Source organism: Dendrobates tinctorius, unplaced genomic scaffold (assembly GCF_039654945.1).
Source record: "Dendrobates tinctorius isolate UK_male_01 unplaced genomic scaffold, ASM3965494v1 ptg000007l, whole genome shotgun sequence".
Taxonomy (NCBI): domain Eukaryota; kingdom Metazoa; phylum Chordata; class Amphibia; order Anura; family Dendrobatidae; genus Dendrobates; species Dendrobates tinctorius.
In genome coordinates, this window is record NW_027361675.1 from 47,939,820 (window position 1) to 47,953,467 (window position 13,648).

A 13,648-nucleotide genomic window follows, 5' to 3' on the forward strand; every position below is an offset into this window, starting at 1 on the left:
ACGCAAAAACCCTGCCAAAAATAATGTCCAACATGTCTGATAGAAAAGGCCCAGAAGTCACTAGACTTCAAAATCACTATATCAGCACTCAGGTATATTCTGAAGACAGAGCCAAGAGATCAACTGATCAGAGACAAAAATGGAGTTCAGCCCGTCCAGGGCAGGCTGAACACAAACACTAAGTAAACAGACAAAATCTCATGGAAAAATAGCAGAGCAAAAACTTATCTTTTAGTAGACAGGAACTAAACTGGATGCCAGAGCTCAGAGCAGAAAGGATCACCAGCAGCCCTGCAGGGCGTCGGCTGCCTTATATCCACTCAGATATTCCGGATGTCCAATCACACTCAACCTGTTCAGATGACAGGTTCTTCCCATCCAGATCAATTTCACTACCTCCTTTCACCAGCAGAGGGAGTTAATCAGACATCAGAGGTGAAGGAGAAAATGAACTCATAACACTTGCTCTTCCCACTTGTCCGGGTGCGTTGGCAAGTGGGGTAATAGTTGGGGGACTTGTCAGCTGACATCAAGTCCAGGGGTTAGTAATGGAGAGGCATCTATAAGACATCCAAATTACTAACCCCATAATCATATTGTAAATAAAAAACACCCTGAATAAAGTCAGTTATTTGAAATAAAGACACTGACTTTTTTTGTTTATTTAAAAGTAAAAAAGCAAATTTACATCCACCTTTACGCCCAGTCCACTGAAGCCAATGTCACCTGTAAAAGAATTAAAATGATAAACAACCATAATACTCACCTGTCCCTAACGGGAAAATAATCCTCCGATGTTCATGTCAGCCTGACCTAAACCCAACTGAGCATCTCTGGAGAGACCTGAAAAAGGCTGTCCACCAATATTCACTCTCCAACCTGACAAAACTGGAGAGGATCTGCAAGGAAGTATGGCATTTAAAAACAACCAACCATAAGACCAATCAACCAGAAAATACCAGACAGGATATAGATAATCAATAACCTTTATTATATTGGTGGTTTCATATAAAAATCAATTAAAAACAATGTGCACGTTTGGGCCCAATTATATGTACCATAAGTTAATATGCATTCCTCATATATTAAAAAATGAGAAAAAAAAAATCTTTTGCATAAAAAAAATTCAATAAGCAAAAAAAGTGCATGTGCATAATTAAATGAATCAATTGAAATAATAATAATTTCATTAATTCACTGCCATATAAAGTGCAGTGTGCATTGTGCAGGGTAACAACCATGTGCTCACATATCATGTGAAAAAAACAGTGACTTTTATATAAAGTGCATTATAGAGGAATACAAAAATTAGATCATGTACCTTTAAGGGTCACCACGTCCCTTTAACGCGCACCCCGATGCGCATTTCAGAATATTTCCTTCATCAGGTTGATTCGTCTTATGATTGGTTGTTTTTAAATTCATATCAGTGGGTAATCACTACTTTCACTAGACACTGGTGGTAGTTTATATAGTAATTTATCTGCTTGGTCATCACTATATATAAGGTAATAGAATTTTTATATATATATTATATATAATACTACATCTGGTGCTAGTGTCTCTACCTCAGGATGTATGGCAGAGGATCCCCAAATCGAGGTGTGAAAAATTTGTGGCATCATTCCAAAGAAGATTCATGGCTGTATTAGCTCAAAAGGGTGCTTCTACTCAATACTTAGCGAAGGGTCTGAATACTTATGACCATGTGATATTTCAGTTTTTCTTTAATAAATTTGCAAAAATTTCTACATTTCTGTTTTTTTCAGTCAAGATGGGGTGCAAAGTGTACATTAATGAGAAAAAAAGGAACTTTTTTGAATTTCCCAAATGACTGCAATAAAACAAAGAGTGAAAAATTTAAAGGGGTCTGAATACTTTCCGTACCCACTGTAGATGCCTCTCCATTACTAACCAGTGGGCTTTATGTCACTGGGAAATAAAAAGGTGACATTAACCTCATACATATGAACTCCACTTGCCACTGCTACAGGGCAAGTGGGAAGAGCTGGGCAAAGCTCCAGAATTGGCACATCTAATTGAAGCACCTTTTCTGGGCGACTGTGGGCATCAACACTCGGTGTTTGGGGGGCCGAATCTGAACAGTAACACTGACTTCCTGATGAAGTCCATGTTTGGTGTCCGTGCCCGAACAGTAGGTGTTCAGTACGGTCGCCGGACTTTACTGCTCGGGGTTGCCCATCTCTAATTTTTAGCACAAAGCATTTATATTATGAAATGAGGCCAGGTGCCTGCACCAGAGTTTTAGCCCAAATTATTTTGATTAGGAAATGTGGACTCTTGCATGCACACCAATATTAGCTCAAATAATTTTGATTAGTAAATGTGACCTACTGAGTCCTGACTACAACACAGTGTTAACCCAAACAATTCGTACTAGAAAATGGGGCCTATTACCTGCACATCAATATTTGCCCAAACGGTTTTAATTACTAAATGTGACCTCCGGAGTCCTGACTGCAACACTGTGTTAGCCCTAACGATTTGGATTAGCAAATGGGGCCTCCTGGCTGAACCTCAATATTAAGCCCAACAAATTTGATGAGAAAACTGGGCCTCCTGATTCCTCACTGAAACACAGTTTTAAGAGATTTGGATTAGCAAATAGGAGCTTCTGACTGAACCCTTATATTAGGCCTAACGACTTTTAAGAGGAAATCTGGCCTTCTAATTCCTCACTGCAACACAATTTTTACCCAAATGATTTCGATTAGCAAGTGGGGGCTCCTGAGACTACAACACAGTTTTAGCTAGTACTCTCATCTAGTAAGCTAGTAAACGTCAATCTAGTAAGATGCTGGAAGATCGATTTCTCACAGGAGAGGATCCTATTTAGCTAACTGGCAAGTTCACTGTCAGCAGCAGCACTAGCAGGAGCGGCTTCTCTGCACTATGACACTGAGAAAATGGTGACAGCAAAACAAAATGTCCGCTTTTTATATGGACAGGAACATGTGACTTTGACAGCCAATCACAGAAGACCTTGTGTCATGGTGTTGTGGATGGTTTCTGTGCCTTGATTGGCTGCCAGAATGTACACACATTAAGTTAAAAAAAAAACAGTCCGTCGCTCCTTTAACCTCTTCACAATCCCTTCCCTCATCAGACACATCCTCTCGTCCCCACCGCTCATCATACAGCACCACTATCCTAGACAAAGTGAAAAGAAAAGCATTAGTGGAAACACGATGATTTACTGAACTGTGACAGAATTTTGCCGACTTTAAGTAAAAATGCTCGTGAAACTGAACACGAATCCGAATGTGCTACGTTTGTGCTGAATTTGAGATTGGCAAACGGTTTTCAAACAAGTTCGCTCATCTCTACTTAGGAGAAAAAAAACCCTGTGGAGGAAACCTCTAGCGATCTATGGCTGAATAATTGCCCTTTCCATGGACTTAGGAGGCTTTGTACCAAAATGCAACTCAACATGATGTTTTCAATTACATGATATGATAGGTAAAAAAAAGATTGCACATAAATAAAGGATATGATGATAGTTAAATGAATTTAGGGGAACCTGTTCCCGGACTATGCTGTCAAACCACAGGCAGCATGAATCAGAGACTACACAAATGCTATTATTTTTCTCTGAATCACCCAAAACTCCAGTCCTATTCAATGTCTGCAGAAATGTACGCTTAACAATGAGGTGTCAGTTGTTAATACTAGTTTCCTTCTCTCTATTTTATGAGACACTCGCTCACTTTCCTGTTAAAGCCACTGGAAATTCTTCAATGTTTAAACCACTGCACTTGTTATCACGTCTGAACTCTGCTTTAATTAAAGTGCAGCCTTGCAGCTATGGCATTTAAATGGCTTTCTCAAATATCAACAGATTAAATGAATATAAAAGTATGTTTGCTTTTTACATGTTAAGAGTTGGGGTGAGAAATTGAACACAAAGAAGAGACTTAAATAAAAGTGGTATTATTTCCTAGTGGCAATCTGCACATCTTATGTATACATTGTGAATAAAAGTAACATATAAAATTATCTACTAATTGAAATTGTCCATACACATGCACATATTATAGCTCCATTTTGTATCTAGATGTAAAAGAACTTCAATAGACCTACAGTCATTTGAGACTGACACAAATTTTGGTTTTCCCAAAGTTTGTTCTTCAGTGTTTTTAGATCTTTAGTCAAATGTCCCTATGGTAAGTGAAGTACAGTTATAAGAATTTCATAAGTTTTTACACTTTTATTCACAAATGCATCAAGTTTTTGTAACGTCTCAATATTTACAATGTTGTCTTTATTTACATATAATAATTATCCGTATATACTCATGTATAAGCCGACCTGAGTATAAGCCGACCCCCCTAATTTTGCCATAAAAAACTGGGAAAACTTATTGACTCGCATATAAGACTAGGGTGGAAAATGCAGCAGCTACTGGTAAATTTCAAAAATAAAAATAGATACCAATAAAAGTAAAATAAATTGAGACATCAGTAGGTTAAATGTTTTTGAATATCCATATTGAATCAGGAGCCCTATATAATGCTCCATACAGTTCATAATGACCCCATAAGATGCTCCATACAAAATATGCCCCATATAATGCTGCACAAAGGTTAATAATGGCCCCATAAGGTGCTCCATAGAATAATATGCCCCATATGCTGCTCTATAAAGGTTTTGGCCACATAAGATGCTTCATAGATTATGCCCCCATAAAATGCCCCATAAGATGCTCCATAGATTATGCCCCATAAGATGCTCCATAGATTATGCCCCATAAAATGCCCCATAGATTATGCCCCCATAAGATGCTCCATAGATTATGCCCCCATAAAATGCTCCATAGATTATGCCCTCATAAAATGCTTCATAGATTATGACCCCATAAGATGCTCCATAGATTATGCCCCCACAAGATGCTCAAAGATTGTCCCCCATATGCTGCCGCTGCTGCAAAAAAAATAAAAAATGACATACTCACCTCTCCTCCCTGGGGGGCAGGTGTCGGGTCCTGAGCAGGTGGAGACACCGGCGCGCTATGGGGGACAGGTGCCAGTGTCGCTGCTGGCTCAGGACCCAGCACATGAGATATTCACCTGTCCCCATTCCATCGCTGCTGTCTGCCGCATCCTGTCAGTGACTGTTCAGGCAGCAGAGGGTGCAGCATGCACTAACCATGTCATCATGCCATCATGCTGCCTAAATGTCACTGACAGATGACGCAGCAGACAGTAGCAAGCAGCGATGGACCAGGGACAGGTGAATATTGGATAAACTTACCCCCTCCTGGCACGGTCTTTGCAGCCCCCCGCTTCTCCCGGTCTCCCTTTCTTCAGCAGTCACGTGGTACCTGTCACGTGCCCCGTCCTGTGTGACACGGCCAGCATGCCGGTAACTAATACAACAGGACACGGCACGTGTAATTGTCCAGTGTGGCACGGCCTGCAGGCCGGTAACTAATACAACAAGACAAAGGGGATAGGGAAACATTTACAATGGAGGGCCCTGCAATAGGGAACGGGGAACGTGGAGACCACCTGCACTCCCCTGAGTCAGTGTCCCTAACGCTCCTAATGTTCCCTATGCCGGTTCCGCACTGGGTGCCGCTCAGGAACCTGTAGCCCTGGCACACCCTACACCTATCCCTTGCTAGGGAGCTGGGTGGCGCAGGCACTGGCCCCACCGCTGCACTAACACCAACATGAGGAAAAGTGACAAACAGGGAAACACTTAGCTTTGCTCTGATGCACTTGCTCCTGGCAACAGAGACCAACACCTGAGTTCATCTTCCTCCACCGTGTCCAACACCTGGGTTCAGCTTTACAGCAACAGCGTCCAGCACTGAGTGCCGTCTTGGAGCAACAGAGTCCAGTACCTGAGTGCAGCTGTCCAGCAACCGAGTCCAGCAAACTGAGTGCAGCTCTACACCATAGCTGCCACTCTACCAAGCTTTGCAGGAATTCTTCGCTGACACCATAGCTGCCACTCCACCATGCTTTACACGAACTCCTCGCTGACACCATGGCTGCCACTCCAGGACTCTGAATGAGCCGCCTTGGACTCTCCTCCAGCTCCCCATCCAGCTCCTTCCTTCACCCAGGATGGTTGGAAAGCAGCCCAACAATAATAATATCACCAACGTGAGTGAGCACTACTGGCACACCTTTATAGAGCAAACACACCTGTTAGTAATTCCCGTGCAATTACTCTAACCACCACCGGGGGGGCAAACTATCTCTAAAAACACCAGTGCAATGACCATACTGGCCACCGTGGCAAAACTATCTCTAAGCACAAGTGCAATGACCATACTGGCCACCAGGGATAAAACCAACCCTGAGCAAAACAGCTGACAGGAAAAAAAAGGTTATTTGTGCATTTAATCTGTCAGATCCACCCTGGATCATGACAGTACCGCTCATTAAACTCATGAATATGCCCACATTCATGAGTTTAATGAGCAGTACCACGTGATCGCTGAAGGAAGGAAGGGAGACTGTGGGAGAAACGGTGGTCTGCAGAAGTGCATCAGGGGGTCAGTATGATCTCTGACACCCCTGCTCCCCCCTCCCCCGCCAACCCCCAGGTATTTGACTCGTGTACAAGCCAAGAGGGGGACTTTCAGCCCAAAAAAATGGGCTGAAAATCTCGGCTTATATACAAGTATATACGGTACTTATTTTTTTAAACCTTCTGCAACTCGCCATGGCATGCTGGATATCAGCTTCTTGGCCAAATCCTGTCTGATGACAACCCACACTTGTCTAATCAGTGCTTGGAGTTTAATCCAATTTCTGTGTTTATGTTTGTCCATTCGCTTTTTGAGGATTAACCACAGGTTCGCAATTTAATTGAAATCTGGGGAATTTCTTTGCTATGGACCAATATTTCAATATTCAGTTCACCAAGCCAATTAGTTATTACTTTTGCCTTGTGACATAATGCTTCATCATACTGGAAAAAACATTATCAATCACCAAATTGCTTATACTATACTACTGTATATATTGGGGAATTGTTGTGGATATAATACCATATGGACAGCTGTGGTGACTATCATACTGTATAGGGAAACAGTGTATAGAGTGGTTACAGTTTGAAGAGGGCAGTGTGGTGGGCAGTATGAGAGCATAGTGTGAAAAGGGGTGCAGAATAGATATGGAGAGGAGACAGTGTGAAATGGAGGCACAATATAAAGAGGGGTTAGCATGGTGGAGGGACAGTGTGGAGATATAGAAAGTGTCATGGAAAATTAGAGATGGGACAGCCATGGTTCATAAGGTCATATGGTGTGGCGGTAATAGGTGATAATGGTAGATAGTGTGGAGGTCATTTACAATGGGAAATTTATTTAGGGTCATAATATAGACAGATATTTTTATGGGCACTGTGTCGGGATGTGCTGCAAAAGACTGAAGAAGAGGGAGGTCTGCAGAGAAGGGCTGTGGATGTGAAAAGGCATCATGACATCTAGACAATATGGAGATAAAAAGAAAGAGACTACTCCAGAGAAGATGTAATCTACAAGGTTCCTTGGTGTAAATGTTTATTTGTGGTACTGACTAATTCTCATCAGTACTGTGATTCCTGCATGGTCCATAGTCTGATGATAGCTATTAATAACAACTCCCAGTATCTCATTACCATTGTTAAGGATATACTGGGAGTTGTAGGGTTGTAGGTTCATGCAATACAATTGTTTATGGGACTGACTTGATATTACACTAGATTGTTGTAATAAGCTTGGTTCTTGTATTCAAGCACTCTTGTTTCTTGTCATGTATTCACAAACTTATGGTGGTTCTGGTGACATATACATGTACTGATGGAGGTTCTGGTAATGTATTAATTTACTGATGGTGGTTCTGGTGATGTAGTCAAGTACAGATGCTAGGTCTGTTGATGTATTTTCATGTACTGATGGTGGATCTAGTAATGCATCCATGTACTAATGAAGGTTCTGGTGACATATTCATGTACTATTGGTGATTCTGGCAATGTATTCATGTACTGATGGTGGTTCTGGTGACATACATTTCCTGATGGTGGTGCTGGTGATATATTTATTCACTGATGATATTTATGTACCATTGATGGCTCTGGTTCTCTAATTATGCACTGATGAGGATGATGGCTTCATAGAAAATTGCACAATAGCTAATTCTTATCTTTTCCATTGGTTCTATGACATCACATGATCAAAAACTGACTAGCTGAATCCTTCTAAGCTCTATGTAGAAACAGGAGGTCAATTTCCTCTACAAGACTCATAAGTCACTGCAAAGGGCTCTGGCATGGCAGAGGAGGCAGCAGCTGGGTCAAGAGTTAAAGAGTGGAATGATAAATTCAAGTACCAGAAACTTCCTGTTTGCATATAAAGCGGAGACATGAGAAAAATTAGCCGTGTTGAAAGGCAAAATGAGCAATTGTAAGAATATAGTGCTATATAATATGATGATTGCAATATATTAAGAGAATAAAATTTTTGATGGGAATGCTTCTTTAACCCCTTTCCCTCCTGGAACATATCTATAAGTCCCTGTGACCTGGGTTTTATTGACCTAGGATGTATGGATACCTCCTGGCAATATTGTGCGCACAGAGGCTGGTTGTCAGCTGACACCCAGCACTCAGTGCCAGGAGCGGTCCCGCACTGCTCCTGGCACTTTAACCCCCTAAATGTTGCGATCGAACTCGATTGCAGCATTTCAGGAGCAGGCAGAGGGAAGACAGCCTCTCTGCCTTTGGATCCGAGATCCCGTGACATATGGGGGGTTTCTGTTGTTCTGGCACCTCAGGGACTTTGCCAATGTGACATGGCACCCTCAAACTATTCTAGCAAAATCTGAAATAGAATATTGCACCTCTTCCATTTTGAGCTTTACACTATGCCTCAAAAGTAGTATTCCCCCACATTTGGGGTATGGGCGTACATAGGAGAAATTGCACAACAAATTGTATGGTGCAATTTCTCCTATTTCCTTTGTGAAAATAAAAAAAAATTGGAGCTAAAATAATATTTTGAGGGGAAAATGTGATTTTTTTCCTTAAGGGGTCTAGTTTTCAAAAAAGGGGTCACTTGTGGGGGGTGTCCATTGTTTAGGAACATCAAACGGTCTCCAAAAGGGACATGGCGTGCACTAATCATTCCAGCAAATTTTACATTCAAAAAGTCTAGTGGCGATCATTCCCTTCCAAGCCCTGACGTGCACCCAAAAAGTTTTCTCCCACATTTGAGGTATCGGCATACTCAGGAGAATTCGCAAAACAAATTGTATGTGGCAATTTCTCTTGCTATCCTTATGAAAATGCTAAATTTGGGGCTAAAATGACAATTTTATTTGGAAAATATGATTTTTTTTAATTTTCACAGCTCACTGTTATAAACTTCTGGAAAGTATCTGACGGTTCAATGTGCTCAGCACACTTCTAGATCAGTTCCCTGAAGGGTCTAGTTTCCATAATAGTGTCAATTGTGGGGGATTTTCACTGTTTAGGCACATCAGGGGCTCTTCAAATGCGACATGGTGTCCACTAATTGTTCCAGCAAATTTTGCATTCAAAAGTCAAATGGCGCTTCTTCCCTTTCGTGCCCTGCCGCGCACCCAAACAGTGGTTTTCCTCCACATATGGGGTATTAACATGCTCAGGAGAAATTGCACAACAAATTTTGTTGCCCATTTTTTCTTGTTACCCTTGTGAATATAAAAAAAAATACTGTCCAAAGTATTTATTTGTGAAAAAAGTTAAATGTTCAATTTTTTTCACATTCCAAAACTTCCTGTGAAGTGCCTAGAGGGTTAATTAACTTATTGAATGTGGTTCTGAGCACCTTCAAAGGTGCAGTTTTTAGAATTGTGTCACTGTTTGGTATTTTCTATCTTATAGACACGTCAAAGTCACTTCAAATATGAAGTGGTCCTTAAAAATGGTTTTGTAAATTTTGTTGGAAAAGGAGAAATCACTGGTCAATTTTTAACCCTTATAACTTCCTAACAAAAAAATGTTGTTTCAACATTTGTGCTGATGTAAAGTAGACATGTGGGAAATGCAATTTATTAACTACTAGCTGAAGAGCCCGGCGCTGCCCGGGCATAGTAACTAACTGTGGTTAGTTATAGCAAATTATAATTATCCTCCATCCCATAGTCCCGTGCCCATATACCCATCATACATATCCACAATCCCATAGGCCCGTGCCCATATACCCATCATACATATCCTCCATCCCATAGTCGAGTGCCCATATACCCATCACACATCCTTCATCTCATAGTCCCCTGCCCATATACCCATCACACATCCTCCATCCCATAGTCCCGTGCCCATATACCCATCATACATATTAGTCATCCCATAGTCGAGTGCCCATATACCCATCACACATCCTTCATTTCATAGTCCCATGCCCATATACCCATCATACATATCCTCCATCCCATAGTCCCGTGCCCATATACCCATCATACATATCCACGATCCCATAGGCCCGTGCCCATATACCCATCATACATATCCTCCATCCCATAGTCTAGTGCCCATATACCCATCACATATCCTCCATCCCATAGTCGAGTGCCCATATACCCATCACACATCCTCCATCCCATAGTCCCATGCCCATATACCCATCATACATATCCTCCATCCCATAGTCGAGTGCCCATATACCCATCACACATCCTTCATCTCATCTTCCCATGCCCATATACCCATCATACATTTCCTCCATCCCATAGTCCTGTGCCCATATACCCATCACACATCCTCTATCCCCTAGTCCCATGCCCATATACCCATCATACATATGTAAAGACTTCAATTTGTCATTTAGTCTGGTCACAGGTGAAAGCAGACATGTTTATAAATTTACAAGTCTGGACTGCGGCCTAATACTTTAGGAGCATACTGGTAATGAAGTGATGATGACTACCTTTTTCAATCTTGGAACGTTACAGAAAAAGGTTCTTTCCAAAATAGTAAGTTTGTAAGCTATCCCCTACATAGGATAGGTGCTCAGTTACAGATTGCTGAATGTCTGACTGATGGAACCCCCAACAATTCTGAGAATGGGACTTGGAAACATGGAGACTGGGATCTATAAAGCTTTGTCTTGAATGCAATGGAGTAGAGTTGAGCGACTTTGGTCAGATCGGGTTTCGTGAAAACCGAATGAAACAAAATTTGAGTCGGATGAAACTGGTCTGACTAGGGCAAAAAAAGTCGGAGTTTCATCCGAAACCCGACCCCAATGCAAGTCAATGGGAAATAAAAGTCGGCATTGAGCGGATGACATTCATCCGCTCAATACCGACTTTTATTCCCCATTGACTTGCACTGGGGTCGTGTTTCATACGAAACGCCGACTTTTTTTGCACTAGTCGGACCAGTTTCATCCAAATCAAATTTTGTTTCATTCGGGTTTCACGAAACCCGATCCAACCAAAGTCGCTCAACTCTACAATAGAGGTGTGCATGATCGACCAACCCTTCATACATTGTTTATGGGGTTACCAGAGAAAGCCTTTTTTCCTGCTAAGATGTTGGCTGAATCTTTGTACCATGTACATTATGATAGCTTTTAGCATAGACTGTATAGCAATCTATTCCTTTACATTGCCCATCGCATCTGATCTGCTATATAATTATCCTAAAGCATGAAGCTAAAATGTAGTGTGGCATATCACTAGTTGCTCATACTGCATAATGATATGTCATTCTCTTTCCATTATGCTTTTTCCTATGTCAAAAAGGTGTGTTACTCTGATATTTATCTTCAGTGTGTGATATATCTGAATCAAATAAATTATTAGAAGAATATAAAGAGCGGAAATGCTGTTAGCAAAGCCTAGTCTGGCATGATTGATTTATAAGAGTCTTTTCTATCAAAATCAAGTACATTAATGTTCATACAATATTACAGTCATGATTGTATTAATTTAAGATAAAATTATTCTTAAAGCAGCCAAATAATAAAATCATGATAAAATGTAATTCAGATAAGTTCACTCATAATATCACACAGCATATATTATAAAGCAATCTATTTAATCAGAATCAGTATTTCATTGTGTTACAATCTTCAGCTGTGTACTTATACACAGTTGTCACGTAATATTACTAAAACTGTGTTTAAATGTATTTCATTGTAATCAGTACAGTCAAACTAGACAATTAAAAAATCAATACATTTTATATTCTGTATAGGTTTTTGGAATACCTTGATAATTTCTTGTGTAATACATGCTCTACTATGCTGTAGGTCACACACCATGTGGTGTGCGGGTGTTACCACTTTGCTATGGCAGGGACAAAAACTAAAATAGTTTGTGATGCCGGGTGCACTTAATTAACCTCTACTTTATGGTAGTGTGATGTAATGTGGTGCACTCCAAATAGTTCAGAAAACAGGGAGGCCAGAGGGGCTGTTGATAACTGTAGTGATTCCTGAACTCCAACTTCTGCTTAGATGCACAGTCCTTATCACACAGTTAACTGAAGCTGAGGCTGTGGTTTATTTTACACAGGAGCTTTGGCGGCTTCCATACCTGCTCCTTCTGCTTACCTAGGCGACTACACTTGGGCACAAAATGTGTCCTTCTCTACCAAACCAAGGACCCCGATTATGTGGTCTATCCATGTGACCTTATGGCCATATATGGAAAGCAGGGCTGCTTTGATAACTCTTTACAACCTCCATATAACAGAACATAATAAGTACATCACGCTATGCATATATAAACTATTTCTATGTACTGAATTCTCATGTACATTATCTGCAAAGGGAAATGTTAACATTGTGCAAACATAAAGAGGTAGCTGCTTACTCTGCTACATCTTAAAGACACATTACACTTACACATATGTGAACTGCAACATCTAGTGTTTTAAAAATAAATGAATTTAAATTTTCTAAAAGAAGGTTTACTTACAGGTAGCTGCTTCTCTAGACAGATGCTAAAATTTTTGGTTTGGTTGGGCTTTAGTTTCTTTAGAGGAATTCTTGTTTCACCGATAAATTCATTGTGACGGAACTTATCCTCATCACAGACTGAAATTCTAGAGAGAAACAAAAACAAAATGTTAGAACGTTTTTGCCATTTACCTTAAATATATTGCAACATAAATGAGATAAAACAGTTACTAGTACTATAATAGTATAGGAGATATTTGATAAATAACCTTCATATATCATATCAGGAATGTGCACAGAATTTGATCGAGAAAGAATTTGTGGATACTGAGACACGGGCAAGTCAGAGAGTATCTGTGTGACCCACACATAGACATGTCCGTTTTTTTTCGGCACCATGGATGACAATACATACCGTACACAAGCACACAAATGACAAAAGTGTGACAGTGTGACTGTGATTAGCAGTAATGTTACTGACATTACCACTTTTCACAGTTGACGGGTGTCACTGGGTGCAGCGTGAGCATGATTCAAGGAACATCGTGGAAAGCGCTGCACTACGTCTGACCTGTATGGGAACTTTTTTCTAATAAATTGGTGAATAAGTGACAGTGTCTTGTTTCCATTTCTTTCTTTTTATGTTTTCAGCTATCCATTTGTAGACTACATCGGATTCCATGGACTATGTGGGACCTGCATGGGATATTTTTTTTTTTTATAAATTGGTGAAACGGCAGGCGT

At 40.6% G+C, this 13,648-nt stretch overlaps 1 protein-coding gene across 1 annotated transcript in view; it reads right to left on the reverse strand.

The window, feature by feature from the left end:
• DOC2B (double C2 domain beta) overlaps nt 1-13,648 on the reverse strand; it is a 1,203,985-nt gene that overhangs the window by 211,272 nt on the left and 979,065 nt on the right. Inside the window, exon 5 of the mRNA XM_073574406.1 lies at nt 12,924-13,050. Within this exon, the coding sequence (XP_073430507.1) occupies nt 12,924-13,050 (127 nt within the window). The remainder of the gene's footprint in view (nt 1-12,923; nt 13,051-13,648) is intronic.